Below are 16769 nucleotides of genomic sequence, written 5' to 3'. Positions count from 1 at the left end.
AAGAGGGAAACATAGTTACTTCTTTGAGTAAAGTAACATCTCATCAAGAGACTGTAGTTTTAAGAATAAAACTAAAACTATAAGTCATTTATAAAAAGCAGCTGCTTTATCTTTATACAAATGAACTGCTGAAGCACTTTCCTGCCTCCACAGTGCAATCATAAAGTCTGCACATCATGCAGCTCTCTGGGGTGAGCCTTTCTAGGCATCTTGTTCAGTTTTTCAGAGCTACAGTGTTTCCTAATGATCAAGTGATATGAGTGTTTGGGGTGACGTTCTCTGTAACAAGAAAGAATTCCATCATGTAAACAGGGATTTTTTTTTTTCATCTTCCAAATTGAACCCCAGCTTGTCGACGATGGGAGATTTTCAAAGGTAGGATCATATCAAACAAGTCAGTCTTGACGTTTTATTTTTCACAAAGGTATCCGACTTCTAAAACCAACTACTTCAGACATACATGAAGTTCGAATTAGAATTATCTTGATAGAATACACTATTTGTAACACTTAAAAATATAATAAAATCCTCTCGTGTTTTACTCATACATAGAGAAGTCCTTGTTATTTAAAGCTTTCTAACTTTTTACTCTATACTACTATATGAACAAAGCTTTCCTCAGTTTGGACAATTAAGCATTTGAAAGTGGAAGATGGTTATCATAGTTTCCCTGAGTCACCTGAATCATATTCTAGTTACACTCCAAAATGTAATCTATTTTTTCTAGAAAAGTCAGGATTAATTTAGATATGATTCAGTCTGTCTCTCTTCTCCCTTTTTTGACAATGACACAAGGTTTCCAAGACTGCTCGTGTTTATATCTTTACCCTTTATACAAAGTGAGTATGTACTATGAGTCATATACAACAGTACAAGAAACTGGCTTCTAAAATTTACAGCTGATGTAAGACACATCTGACTCTGCCCTGCCTCGTGCTGAATGTATGAAATTCTTTATAAAACACTTCTTTTGGCAATAATCTATCACAGCTTTGATACAGAGTATCCAGGTCAGGCTGCAGAGATTTATAGTCTACCAATAAAATGGCCTCTATACCTTCCAAAAGTTATACCCACACAGACACAGTCATTCCAAATAAAACAACTTTCAGCCGTCTGAAAACTAGTACAAATTACACATTAGCCTATTCTTCTGTGAGGCAATTTATTTTATGCATTTCCTTGGGAAGAATCCAGGATTTCAGTGAGATGTAATGTGCCAAAAACCTTGCAGACCGAAAACATTTCCTTTGTTCTGAAGGGTGCCTCATGGTTGCAGTCAACGCATCAACAGTTATACAATATTCACTTTGTAGCTGTGTCAGACAGGTGTGTAAAACGCAGCATGTCATGCAGGCCATCAAGTTGCTATTCAGATATAACTGGGTGAGGGATCCTCTTTTAATGATCAGACAACCGATCTGATGTTGGCATCTTAAAATCTGTATTTAAATAATAATGCCAGATATTTTGCTCTTTTTGAATTTCAAAGGCGCCGTAAAGAACCAAGCATATTAGACTGCTGTAGTGCCAACAGATCTTTAGACTGGATTAACTGACATCCAAGAGCAAGCAAATTGATTTTTCAACTCTAATCCTCAGTAAATCTTAAACCTTTGGGGTAAATGGACTGGGATAAATTTGGTCATTATGTCCGAATGAATGGGAGCATAATGGTGACGTGCAGGGCTTATGGTGAGAAGATTACTGGTGTGAAATAATGTGTGGGGTAGAGCTATTCAGACAGCAGAAAAGAAATTCTGTCATCGAAGAAAGAAACACAAGAGTGCACATTACAATTCATTCCCACTCTCACCAATCCGTTGATCCAGCCTTATCAACTGTTGGAATTAAGTTGCCTCATCAATAAAACTGTCATCGCATTTAGAAACAGCAATTAAACAGATGGATGACTCCATAAAAGCATTTGTTACAGGAGCTACTGACTGGAATGCTAATTTTAAAGGCAAATATTGCAGATCAAAAACTTTGAGGCTTTTTCCCAGTGCATGCTGGGATAGGCTTTGACCCTGAACTAGAAAAAAAAGCACATACACATGACATAATCTCACATGAATCATAACAGCAACTTTAATCATGATGATTTGCATTTCATATCTTTATATGACATGAAGATATCGATAATATGCGGATGTGTGTCACTGAATGTCCCAACGAAGGCTAACTAATTTGGAGAAGAGAGGCCAGAACATCTACATAAAAGAGGTAAGCAGCACACAAGTGGTAATATGGCAGCAGATGCCTTAACCAGACTTAAAAAACACCACTCAGCAAGCAAGCGTATATGCCCACAGGAGCTGGAATCACACTAAATATGAAACTTTAGTTGATAAAATCTCCACATTAAACAGCATCATTTAACACCTTCAATAACAAACGAACAGTGTATTTCTATCTCATTGTTTATTGCCCTGCAAGTCATTCAGCAGCAACATCAGCCTGCAGAGGGGAACATAGTCGTACTTCAATACCACCTGAGTGAGACACATAATGTACAGAAGCTTTTGTCTGTCACATCAATTTACATCACTTCATTAACAAAGGCAACATTTCCTTGTAGACCAGATGTCGTGCTGTAGCTGGGTTGTTTGAAGTCAGAGCTGTTTGCTCTCCCATGGATAGCAGGTCACTGCAATCATGAATTATAAAGCAACTTCACAATATCACTTTGCACAACATAAAGTATCTGTGTCCTCATAAAACTCACATATACATTCAAGGGGGAGTTAATCAAAGTGAATAAATGTGCTCAAGTTTTGTAAATAAAACATTTTGAGTCCTTAGAGAAAATAAAACTATTTTTCAGCTGTGATGCGACTGATGGCAATCTGTTAACTTTGCAGACAGTAAAATCACTGATCTGTGAGCATCAAGAGGTATGTTAAATGGGAACGGTGCACATTCTTCATGTTACAACTCTGGCTTTCAGGCAGAACAGCAAGTGTCCGACTTTATTGGACTCCTCATGCAGGGAGGAGGGCACTGTGTCAAAGTAGAAGCTCAATTTATTGACCATCTGAAACGACTGCCATCTACTTTGGGCTTAGAAACTCGCATGAATTCCTTCTTCGTCATAATTGAAAGCCCATGCGAGTTCAGCAGCTTGGCCATTGCAGCCCACTGGGCTTGGAAGCTTCAGCGTGCATGAGGAGGGGGTCTGATCAATGCAGGCAAGATTAGACGGTAAGTGGGTTGGTTTTTTAAAACAACCAAAAACTTGTGCCCGCTGGGCAGGGAGCTCTCTTTTTTTTTCCAAAATCCCTTTTAAAGCTTTAGCACTCAGTCTGAAATGTGGAAGTGCTGAGGGAGTTGGTAAAAAATTAGTCACTAGTTTGTTGACAAACTAAAAGCTCTCTAGACCGTTAAATACAGTACATTTCCCCTGATATAAATCAAGTAAAACAGCAGATTAGATAAATATGCTGGGGAAGGATTTATCTCACCCACTTGTCCCATTAGTCTCACCGACCGTGTTTGAGACGTTCTGTTTGCCAATAGCGCATCACAATAAATCTGATATGAAGAACTTAAGTAAGTGAATCAAAGTTATGGTTCTGAATGTAAGGCTTTTCTTGGAGCAGCCAGATGGTGTAACTCATTTAGACTAGAATTGCAGGTGGCGAATGTAAAATGAAAGTGTTCTGAGGAACAAAACGAGGCCCAAACTGAGCAATGGCCAACAAAAGAATACTGACAACAGCAGCCAAATGGGAGGGAATTTATGATTCATATAAGTGGCACTGAGATACTGAGAACTGAAAAAGCATTTCAGAGATATTTTATGTATTTGAATGGTAAATTCCCATATAAAAATATAATTTCAACTGTATGTCAGCAAGCTGATACGTGGCTTACCAGCTGCTACTGCAAATATTCAGAAACATTTTGCTTTATCCTGAACCTGTTCACGAAACAACAGTGAGTCACAGAGGAAACAGGCAGAGCACTTGGCATAAGGCTAATTTAAGCCACCACAAAGACTAGCAAACACGAAGATGTGTCTCTGACAAGAAAAAAAGAAGAGGTGAGATAGTATTATGCATTGTTTCCTGCAAATTAACATTATCCTGTTCAAGAATATTTTTACCTGACTTGGATTTGGAATTTCTGCTCTGCAGTCACTAAAGAAGAAAGAAAACCTGTGAGGGAAGCACAGCTTGCCGGTAAAAAACACAGTCAGCAGGATCTCAAGGCGTCGAAGAACCTCACCGCAGGAAGGCTTGGTGGCTTGACAGAAATGAACTCGGCCTAGCAGTAGTTTCTATGCAGTACTGAGCATTAACAAGCAGTCCTTCTTTTTGTCCATGCAGCAAAGGCAACCAAGGCACAAACTTGTCAAAAAATAAACTTTTTTGGTTGTGTTAGGTTGAGTCATGCTTTTACTCATTATTATGTTTTTCTTGAGTTGCTTTACGTGTGTGATGTTCACTTTCTGAACCAATGCTGTCCATCACAGCCTCTCAGGACAGAAGAAAGTCAGGGGAGGTCCGTTCTGAAAGCATCAGCAACTGGTTGTCTGAGCATGTCAACAAGCTTTATGGATTAAACTACATGTGTCCAGAAAGGGCCAGTAAGGTAAAGTTTGTATTGGTCATGGCAGTGCAGGGTTATCTTAACTGGATTTTACTATTTATCACAATAAGTCCTCTTTTCCAGCCTAAAGCTATAACAACATCTGACCTGTTCAACTTCACATTTTTGCTTGTCTTTGAGGCCTTGTTAAAGATAAACTTAGAACAATGTTTAAAAAAAAGAACAAAAAAGAAAGTCTGATATAAAAAAAAATCAAGTAATCACGCCAAATCACATTCTCTACCCCACCAGAGTTTTGCAGCTGTGTATTTCTCTGCCTACAAAGCCCTCTACTGACTATTTCTCTGTTTTTAAAATCTTTTAGGGCAAACTTTCACCAGTGAATGTATAGAAATGACACTAACAGAAATGTTAGTTGTATAATTGTACAAAATATTGATCCCTTTAAGTCCTTGTCTGCTTCCAGCGCTGTGCATGTGAACAGTGCGCTACATTCAGTTTTACTTGGTTGAACCGGAATATTCCAACCTGATCTCTTATCTCTCAACTTAAATAGCTATGCTGGCCCACAGGACAAAACGTTGCAGCCTCAAATTTCAATTTGTCAGCATGTTGACTTTTATTTGGCTATAAAAGGAAGAAGCAAGGGATGGTGAAAAACGGCAATCCACGGTCCTGGACAATGTTTTCAACAGTCCTTGCACTCTTCTACTTTCCTGCCCACTCACAACTGTTTACTTTTCCACTGGGCTCTCACCTGCAAGGGATCAAGGTTGGGAGTTAAATGTGCATTGTTCCTCTAAATTATACAAAATACAAGGTTACAGAGTATTACAATAATCCACACTGTCAAGGCTTACAAATTTAATTATTCATGGGTTGTGACTTCCGTCACATTGTGTGAACGTTGCCAAACAAACACCAAGTACCTTAGGATGAATCTCCATCTCAAATTTACATTCATGCACTGCAACTAAATTTCCACATAAAATCAGGCAATGCAGCACCTTCCTGCAAGGCATTGGGGAAATAGTTGGAGGTGTGAAACTGTGTTATTTGATTTGTGCTGCTGTGAAACAAATGATAAATATAGCTATATAGTGTGTGCACAATTATAAGGCAAGTCATATTTTTGAGAATTATTTGTATTATTGAACAACTATAATGCTCTCTGTCAATCCAACATGTTAATAAATATTCAAGAAAGTGAGGTTTTGGCTTTCTTAGGAGAATATCTATATGTACATAATTATTATGCAACTAAGTGACAAACACACATTTTCCCATCTCACTTTCATCTGTTTAAGTGAGAATTATAAACAAACTGTTTAAACAAATATTTCTGACATTTGAAAAAATAAATTAAAAAAATATTTTTAAAAAATAAACTGATTTTAAATAAATCAGTGACCAATATAGCCACCATTCTTTTCAATAACAGTGAGAAACCATCCATTCATGCAGTCTGTCTATTTCTTGTTCTGTTGACAGTCATTTTTTTGTGCAGCAGCAAGCACAGCCTCCCAGACACTGTTCAGAGAGGTGTACTCTTTTCCTTCTCTCCCATTTAAGAACTGCCCACAAGTTCTCTATTGGGTTCAGGTCAGATGAGGAAGGGGGCCATGTCATATTTTTTCATCTTTAAGGCCTTTACTGGCTCGCCACACAGTGGAGTACTTGGAGCATTGTTCTTCTTCCTGTACCACTGCTTGAAGAAAGTGTCTTCGAAAAACTAGCAGTAGGTTTGGGAGTTGATTTTGAGTCCATCTTGTCCAACCAGCTCATGTTTAATAATACCAGCTCATACCAGTACCCCACCTCCACATTGCTGGCATCTGACTCGAAGTGGAGCTCTGAGTCCGTTACAGATCCAGCCACGGGCCCATCCCTCTGGTCCGTCAAGAGTCGCTCTCATTTCATCAGTCCATAAAACCTTTGAAAAATCTATCTTCAGATATTTCTTGGCCCACTCTTGACGTTTCAGCTTATGTGTCTTGTTTAGTGGTGTTGGGTTTCTGCTTTCCTTAGCATGGCCATGTCTCTGAGCACTGTACATCTTGTACTTCTTAGATACTCCAGTTAGATTGTAGTTATGGAATATGACAGAACAGGAGGCTAATGGGTTCTTTCCAAATCCTTGGGAGTTATTTTGCGTTTGCTTTTTTTCTAAATACGTTTCTTGCGACCCTCTTGACTATTTGCAACAAAACGTTTGATGGTTCTGTGATCACGCCCTAATATCTTAGCAATTTCAAGAGTGCTGCATCCCTCTGAGAGACTTCTTGTCATTTTTGACTTTTCAGAGTCCGTTAAATCTCTGTTGTGGCCCATTTTGCCAGAGGAAAAGAAGCTGCCTAATAATTATCCACACCTTGATATAGGGTGTTGACCTCCTTAGACCACACCCTCCCTCATTACACAGATACACATCACCTGCTATGGTTAAATCCATTAAGCATTCAAGTTTATACAGCCTGGAGAAATGATTATATGGTCAACATACTCACTTGCCAAGTAATTGTGCACGCAGTGTATTTCTTTGATTAATTTCCTTTTTTTTATGAGGAAGATAGAGCCTTTCTTTTACAGTTACTTTCTGAAGTGCAGCCGCTCCATCTCTCTGAATCACTGAGCAAAAGAGAGCAGGTCAAGTATGAAAAACTTATAGGTTTAAAAGCTCTTCAAAACAAGACCTCTTTTCCTTGAAAAGGAATAGTTTAATATTTCAGAAATACTGACTTTCTTGCCAACCACTCCCATCCTTTACATATGTGCAACACATTTTTCCTACAAATGTAATTACATTTTGTATTTCATATTTTCCATCATTCATACTAAGTTAACATGTATCTTTGAATGAGTCCAGCTTTGTACATAAAATACAATATTCTCGTCTCAGGTCCTTGACTCTGGTATCTCTGGCAGAAACAGTATTAGTGCAAGAAAGTCAGTAACTATGATGCTTGGGATGATCTATAACATTTTATTGAGCATAATGACAATTGAGATTTGTTTTGATAAATTTAATTAAATTCTATTTTGTTTTAATTTTGTCATGAATTATGACAATATCCTGTAGTTGCTGTTTTGCATTAAAATAGGCTGCTAAAATGTACAGATTAAAAAAAAAGAGAAACAATAAACTGACACTCACAAAATCACTTCCATCAGGTAGAGGCTGAAAGGACCTGGCAGACTACAAAGCTAAAGGTGACTGTATAATAAAAGTCTAAAGAATAACTTCTTTATTTCCTTTTTTGCCTTTCTGTTTTTGCACCAATTCTGTTCTTCAGGTATGTAATTTGCATTCACCTGTAGCATTGTGGTCTGCCTGGTTTCTTCAGCTTCTCTTTGATGAACCCTTAAAGCCCACATATTGTTTGAAAATCAACCCAACCAGGAATATATAATTAAAGCCATATCAAAGTATGATCATTATTCATTGCAACAAAAAAATGGGGAGCCACCTCACAGTTTTATCAGGCTGTTTGATCTCACAACAAAGTCGTGGCCACTGCTTAATATCTAATTCCCTATCCAATTCATATCACTTTTCCCCACTTTATTAATGTTGTGACCATTTGAAAATATCACCATCCATTAAAGCAGAGGGTCTCCAAATACTTAAGTTTAAATTCAACTTAAACTGCCCTGACTCACTGAAGTTTTTCATCACTTACCAACATTATATACAAATATAATTTGAATGGTATTTCCAATGCCGGCATACGCATTGACAGAGTTGAGGCAAATGACTGAAACCTCATGATGATTTTTTTTCTTCTATTCTGAAATAGCTATAGCTCCACCCAATCTTTAATTCATCCTTTACCGTTTAACTCACCGCTGACGGACATAAATGTGTGTGGGTAATTATGGTTTTAACAAAATTTAATCAGTCTAAGTAGCACTAGCTGTTGTTTTTTCCTTTTCAAGCATGCACATCAGCTTCTCACTTCTGTTAATACAATGGTGATTAATGAGGGGTCTGTTTCCACAGGTAGCTGTTTTGCTCTGACAGCATCTTTTTCACATATAAATCTGCGATGTGCAGCATCAACAGCGCTCTATGTCCTCACCCTCACCATTTAATAAACCACAGCCTAAACAATGTTTTTAGTTGAAGAACATTCCGGATTTTAAATACAGGCAAGCTCATTGCTTTCTTCTATTTTTTTTTTTTTTAATGACCAATCAAATTTCAGAAAGACCTGCAATATCAACACTGTGAATAATAAGAGACTTATTGTGGTTGTCAGTCATTATGCTTTTTGAAACCAAGCAACAATAACCACTTGAGAGACACTTCAAATCAAACCCTTTTGATCCCAACTCATTTTTCTATCTGGGAACACTGAAAAAGTGTCATGAACATCTTGAGGCAGGATATTATCATCAAACTTAGAGTTTGAGCTATACAAGACATTAAGAACAACCTCAAGACTGTAAAAGTTCACAGAGAGTAAACCAATGCAGACAATGGTTTCTCAAGAATATTGGTTGAGATCATCAAGTGAAACTGTTTGCTGCCTGAGAATAAAACAATTTATCCTCATTTCAGTCAGTAAACCAATTCACTGTATTTGGATCTACAGAAAACTGGTCCCGTTCTTGTTCATACACCAGTTCTGTTCAGGAATCAATAAATCAATTGCTCCATAGAAAACCAATACATTTCGCTCACATCTTCATTTCAAAACCTCAGTCGGATGTGCTGTTTTTTTATTATTAGTTTATTATGCCAACTGATACCAACAATGTCATCTCGACTCTTATCCGGTTTTGACCGACATTTAGTTGTGGCTGGAAACCAAGATTTGACTTTGTAACCAACGTCTCTTTTGATCAAAATGCACCAACTGTCCTCTGCTGATAAAAAAAACAAACCCTCACCAAAGGCAAGGGAAATTTTGAATGCAATAACTGACCTGACCTACCTCAGATTTCCATAAAAAGATAAGTTAATTCAGCAAAAATCAAAAAAAAGCAGAACGGTGAAATTCTCCAGCAGCACCGGTGCTCTTACCTGAATTTTTTGAAGCACCATTTGAATTGACTTCAACACTTTTATGTTTTTTTCCCCATCTTGACTGGCTTTCTGAGGACACAATTTAAAGACAGCCAAGCAAATTCAAATGAAAAAGAAAAAATATCAACAATAAAACTGAAGTTTGTTTTTTGTCTGTAAATTATGAATTTGCTTTTAAATTGTATTGCATTACATGTTATCTAAAGTTGATAGGTTGGTTCATGTGTCCCTGACAAAACACATGTTGTGTCCTTTCTGTTAGTCAGACTTACATAAACTAAGTGTGTGTGAACAACTCAGCCTTAGTGTGACCAATGAAGTCAGTGAAAGCAGATCTTCCATCACACTGTGGTAGGATGTTTTGAATTATAGTCATCATTTCAGTGTGTTTTCTGCCTAAATTAGCCCCAAATTTCAGTAGCCTAAATTCCTTATTTGCAATGCTGCAAGCTGGCACATTGCAGTTCGGTGCACCTACGAATATATCACCCATGTCATGCCAATTGTCTTCTGAGAGCCTAATGCTTAAATGGTGTTACTTCATTTGCAATAGCTTAACTAATAAACTGAGCATTTCATAGTGAAAGGAGGGAACGCTGTCTTTTTCCAAACAGCATATTCATCCTATTCTAATCAGAAACAGGTGGGGTTTGAGGGGTGTTTGTGATCTTTTGAAAAAATAACTGACAGCTCTAAAGCAATCAAAAGAGATAGGAGCTCTGAACCCTGTGCTGCGGTGATGACGACAGCCTCATATTAGCAAAGTATTCTCTGTCACTCACATGTGATCTACTCACGTTTTTGCCTTTTTACAACATGCTGTCACAGTAAATATATGCTATAGATTTAAAACACATTACAAACTAATGAGGGACATATTACCTGCTACACTTAGAGAGACAGTTTGCAAATCTAGTCACACTATCTATAAGAATGACTGCCAAATGTGCCTATATAGTTGTAATCTGGAGCTATGCACAACAAAATATTGATTTTCAAAAGTTAGGATGGCTGAGTTACTCAAATCAGAGTAAAGATTATATTTCCACGAGCGTGAAGCTGATGAGAAATACAAGAATTATTACAGACGTTGAGTACCATTGAGCATGCCATTCAGCTAAAGGCAAAAAGAATGTCACAGTGGGAGATTTTCCAACAAACAAGAGAGCCATGGAGAAAAGATATTTCTTACTAAATACCCCAGCAACTGAAGCGCAAGCTCAATCTCAAGGCCAGGAAAATAAGATGTAGACAGGATATATTAAACTACTGAAATTATTTGATATATTGGTATCATTTTGAAAATATGGAAACATATACCATTACTTCCCAGCACTGCTGAATACAAGCTGTTGTTGATTGCACCAAAAAATATTTTTGGTGCAATCAACCCCTGACAGCATACTTTTGAAGACAGCTATGACTGAAACATATTTTTCTTAGTGAGATAAATAATGCAATGGTTTTATAATAATACAGTTATTTTAAAGCAGAGTGAAGATAAAATAGGACAGATTTGTACAAAGACTTTGGGGGCTAAGGCCTGTCCCAGCACACACTGGGAAAGACTGAGGGCAGTTTGACAGTCTCACAGGGCAAACAGAATGACACATTCCCACCTGCAGGCAACTTAAACTTTCTGAATCACCTTGGAAGTCTGTCAGAGGAAACTAGAGCACCTGCATAAAAACCATACATATCTAGGCCTATCAATCTCTCTAATAAAGCTCAGAGTAAACACACCTATTGTAAGAATTATACTTCATGCAACCTGCTTAATATTACCCTTGAAGTGACAACCCTAAAATGACTAACAGTGATTTCCAGAACTAACCAGATCATTGACTTCAAATATAAAAAAATAAGCGACAAATCGTACACATCTGAACAAAATAAAATATGCTCTGCTTCACACTAAAGGTCTTTTGTTATTAATCCCTTAATTTCCAATAACTATTGAACATGTGTCAGCCTTGGCCATCCATAAATGACCAGGGAATCTTTCATGAGCTAGAGTTTAATGAAAATATGTATTTACCACACTGCCTGCAGGAAAACGTCTCAAATCTAAGTTAGCATGAATGCTACATAAAAAATGCATTTGAATTCTCTTCAAGCAAATATCTCAATCATAAAAATGACAGTTTATGTTATCTTAATTTAATCCTTGAAGTATGTCAATTGATTGCTTCAGCTGAATTTGTTTTATTCCATTGACTGAATTATTGGCAATGAAACGTTATAGAAAACGTGTACAGTACAGCACATCACCTTACATCTTACACAGTTTTCAAGTGAATTGCAGAGCCTTGACAAATAATAAACACAACAAGGATAGAACACATCAACAAGGCTTCAGCAGCAATTGACTGGCTGAAGGTAATATGAAGCTAGACAAAAGAAAATCTAATAAAAATCAAGACAACTCAATAAGAAGCACAGGCAACATGTATCAGAAACTGTGGATAATGATAGTATGATATTTTCTTTTTTTTCAGTTGATGATCACCTTAAAATGTGGTTGTATGTATGGTAACTATGCCCAGAGGAAATGTTAAATGTTCATGTACATGAGATATATTATTATATAAGCCCCTAAGATCTCTTCTCTTTTTATGTGTAGGTCAAAGCATCTAGCAGCATCTCAAACTTCCCTCTCTCCTATCATTAACACAGCAAGATAAGGTTGCTTACTGATGTGTGACTGCCTCTAAATGTCATCTAGCCAAGGAAGATGATTAAATGACTGGAATAACAAATAAAACCAATATGCTTAATTGGGAACTTGGATGATTTTGAAATAAATGACTTATTTTAGAACTAAGAACACTAGCTGGAAAATCTGCTTTATTGGTGATCGCCTGCCCTGCACAAGGAGAGAGGGTGTGGCTTTGTGCCACAAACAAATTACATCACAGGTTTGAGAGGAGAGATAAGTAACAATAACTGTAACAATGATTTTGCCACATCCTGATGACAATGATTTGAATCTGGCTTAAATATTTAATGCTAGGTTGAGGACTGCAACTATCTCATGCATGTTGATTGTTACAAATTAAAAGTACACAAGACATAACATATTAGGAATACAATGTTACAGTTAAGCAGGTAGATGTGACCTATTGGATAAAGAAAGCCATTTTTTCCCCTTGCTTCCAGTCTTAGACTATCATAAAATTACTTATCATCAAATTTAAGATAAAACTCAACATGTCGGAAAATAAGCCAATAGTCCAACTATTACTCAAAGGCAATACTTATGCAATAAACTTGACTTGCGTTGTTTGTTGATCTGTTCTTTTTTTTCACGTCTATAACTCAGCAATGTAACGCCTCTTACGATGAAGCAGAATTATGCTTTCAACCCTCAGATAGTGTCTTCTAATGTGAATTTTCACAGCACAAAACTGTATACCTATCAGCCACAATATTAAAAACAATGACAGATAAAAGGGAGTAAAAGTGTGCATCTTGTTAAAATGCAATATTCTTCTGGGAAAACCTGCATCCTGGCATTCATTTTGATGTTACATTGATACTTGCCACCAACCTAAACATTTTTGCAGACCAGACACACCCTCCACATTGCAACAGCCCCTCCCCCTTCCCCAGCAGGAAAACAGTCGGTCCTGCACAAACTGATCAGGAAGGGCTCAAAGAACACGTCAAAGAGTCGGCGTTCACTCAACTCCAAATTCATCAGATACCAGTCAAATGGCATTTGTATAAAACCATGCCAATGCACAAAGACCCCACTTTAGAACACACAGGGCCCAAAGAATCTTTTGATAATGTCCCTGTATCAAACACTTTAGGAAACTTCTTTATCCATGTACTTCATGGCCATGAGGAGGATTAATTTAATCTTACTCATGTGGTCATACTGTTATGGCTGATTGATGAACAAATCTGTGCACCCACTCATATGCTGCATGCACTTCATCATGTGATTGATGAGTTATATTTGTCCTGATGCCAATAATAAGCACCAAGGCAGAAAAAAAGATTAGATATCCAAAAATCTTCTGCTCAGTTTTATATAACAGAGCTAGTAGATTTAATTTCTTAAATTGAAATGAAATTGCACCTCTAAATGACTATTATTTTAATACAGCAGTGAAGCCATTTCAAGAACAAAATGCATGACAACTGCATGTTTGCTGGGCTCACTGTAAATTCTGTCCAGGGATGACAAATATTTCAAATTGTTCCTGTTGACCAAGAGTTATTGTTGTTTTAGTTGAATGTGACATGGTTCCACAAATCTTTTAAAATAGAAACTGATATTTATTTGCTTAAATATTGAGATGAAAATTGTGAGAGACCATGTTACAAATGCAAGACTCCCTAGTGTTTTAAGTGCATTCAGAGTTGACTCACAACCTCAACTGAGGGATGTTTGACGTTCAAGACTACATGCAACACAGAAAAACTTGAGTATTTTAGGTAACATATTCATTATTTAACTTGCAATGTTAGGCTGTATTCATGTTGTTGGGATATTTTTATTCTTGTTTTTATGCACGTTTGTCTATGTTGAAAAGCATTTAATGTCTGCATTCAAAGAGCACAACATGAAGTTCATTATCATTATCAGGCAAGATTATTATTGATATTCAAACTTCCTGACAAAACCTTTGCTTTTGCACAAGACAGATGAAGGCTATATTCCAAAAAGAGGCAAGTGGGTTTATTGCTTTGGTTTACACTCAAAATAGAAGCCTATAGGCAGCTGGTCAAATCGGGAATTGCCCAAAGGAGTATAAACCCAGCAGGATGAGCTTTTGTGTACCTGACTGACACATTAACCAAAGAGGGAGAGGGTGTTGTTCCCTTTCAACTCTGACCAAAAATCATTATATTTAGAATACAATTTTATTTCTTCCTTCAGATTCTAAATTGCCTACCAAACAGCAAATTAATTTATGATGACATGGATAGATTGTGTGTGCCTGAGATATAAAGGGGGTGGCGTGGACACACAAGACTGACACCCTTAAACTCTGCAAGCAGTTAGCAGTCTCTGTTTGCATCTGTGTCACACTCCTGACGGTCAGAACAAAACCTTCAAATGACTCATATGCCACACAAGATGTGTGAATGAACACTGACCACACTGCGTCAAAAGATGTCCGTGCGTAAATCTGGAGCACTCAGAGTAGGTTACTTACGCTACTGTTTTGTCCAGACCAGTGCACCATCGCCTGGTTGTGAGCCGTGTCCCCGGTGAGTGCAAATGTCGAACTTGTGAGATGAAACTCCACCTGGTCCCAAACCGAAGCATCGTCCACGCCCTCAGTTTTGAATCCGGACCAAGTCTCTGCGCTCCTCGCACTTCGAGATCGTCTCCAACTGGCCACATTTTTGTCTCCGGTGGCCGTCATATCATCGTTTTCAACAAATAAACTGTCATTTCTCCCATCTCCAGTGCTATTCTCGGTTACGTTACTGGGGAAAGGTGCAAAAGCGCGTGGAGCACTTGGAGAGGGGTGTGAAAGTTTTTTATAGCCATTTAAGGCGTCCCTCTGCGGACCACTTGCGTTAGTCTCCTCTGACCGTGCATGCACTTTGAACGAACTTTCTTCGCTCTCGGTTAATTCCGCAGCATTGTGCTTTTCGTCCCCGTCGGCACTGGAGAACCCATCAAGAAATACAAGAAAATCCTCTGCAGGTGCCGCGCCAAATTTTGTCAAATCCAGCGCCGACGTTTCCCGGGATAATGCTTCGATTACCGGCTGCTGGCACGAGGGGATGCACCTTACCTCTGCTTTTGTTCCGCCCAGGATGGAAGTTATAATGAAAAGCCAAATCCAGTCGGAGAAAATGATAAAAAGGCAATGACTGAGACGCGTCTCCATTCTACACTGATTTCGACCTTTGACGTGTTAAAATCACATTATTTTTAGTCAGGAGACTTTTTTTTTCTGTCATCACCTGGTAAAGAGGAGTCCGTGAATGCACTGTAGGGAGGTGCAGCAGCGCGCGGACAAGTGTTCCCAAGTACTGATGCAAACGATGCATCAGAGGAGGAGCTGGAGGCTGAATCCTGCACGAGAGGGGAGTGGGGGCCTTACACCCGCATCCTCATCTCAATTTGGGGGGAAAAAAAGACAGATGGTCGTAACCTTACGGAAGTTATTTTTCCTATAAAAGCACGTACTCTCCCCTGGGTCTAAACTCTGTTTTTGATCAGCAATGTGCCAGAGATTATGTCACTCTATGAAGTATTTTAGTCAGTGTTAAAACTGCTTGAGAGGTCCCAACATAATGGGGTCTGAGGGGAAAAGTCCAGAAAAATTAGGTTGTCTCCGTTTGCTTGTCTCTGTGCAGAAATGTTGGGGACAGGTGCTGCTGATACAATGAAGCTTTGCATTTTCCATTACCACAACTCTGGGTAATCAATTAACAAGATTGCTTGTGTTCACTGTCAATTATGCCATAGGTAATGGCTCTGTTGTGGCCTGCCTGCAAAATGGCTTAGAAATTGTTTTTCATTGTAGGCTGGTACCCTGCATCATTCCTTTAAAACAGCTGGACAGGGAGAACGTGTATTTCGCAGATTTTAGCTTCTGTTTTTCAGGGCCTTAACAGGTTAATGAAGACTAGTGTGACATAAAATAATGAGGAGGATTCAAAGCAGAGGTGAGGAAATAATCACTTTCGCTGCAAACCGCCTCTGATCTCTGCAAGTATTCAAGTGCCATGGCAGTAATTGAGAGCCCATTATTGCCATGCAGTGCAGACCCTCAGAATATATTGTTATATTTCCCTATACTTTGGGCTTTGTTCCAGTCAGCTAATGGTAAACCATTAGGAGAACTAGAGCCTGTCCAAACCCTGTGATTAGATTCTATTTCTGGGCAACATTTTGTCAATAAGATGAGAATGTTGTTGACTGGTGACTGATGCCGAAGAGACTCCCTGTATTGAGCTGTGTTCTCCCCATCACTCTGAGCTGCGACGTGATCCTGTTCCACATACGGGTCAACCGCACAGAGATGTCTTTCATTGCCAGCCATTAGTGATGCAGTGAGCAGGAGCTGTCTCAATCTGTTTCAGTTAGCCCCCACTAGACAAGGGGAAACCAGTCTATAATGCAGATTGATGGCTGACTTAGAATTTCAATCATTGAGAACATTGGCTAAAAAGCTCAAGTCTTGACTGTAATGCAAACCTATAGCACATC

At 38.3% G+C, this 16769-nt stretch overlaps 1 protein-coding gene across 1 annotated transcript in view; it reads right to left on the bottom strand.

Moving 5' to 3' along the window:
* LOC140312954 (VPS10 domain-containing receptor SorCS1-like) overlaps nt 1-15539 on the bottom strand; it is a 50920-nt gene extending 35381 nt beyond the window's left edge. The window contains exon 1 of the mRNA XM_072390856.1: nt 14755-15539. Within this exon, the coding sequence (XP_072246957.1) occupies nt 14755-15441 (687 nt within the window). The 5' untranslated portion in view covers nt 15442-15539. The remainder of the gene's footprint in view (nt 1-14754) is intronic.
* Between the last annotated feature and the right edge of the window lie 1230 nt (nt 15540-16769).

The sequence above is a fragment of the Leuresthes tenuis genome, unplaced genomic scaffold (assembly GCF_036924035.1).
Source record: "Leuresthes tenuis unplaced genomic scaffold, fLeuTen1.0.hap1 SCAF_8, whole genome shotgun sequence".
In the NCBI taxonomy this organism is placed as follows: Eukaryota; Metazoa; Chordata; class Actinopteri; order Atheriniformes; family Atherinopsidae; genus Leuresthes; species Leuresthes tenuis.
Note: the sequence above shows the minus strand (reverse complement) of the source record. Positions and strands in the feature narration are given on the sequence as shown.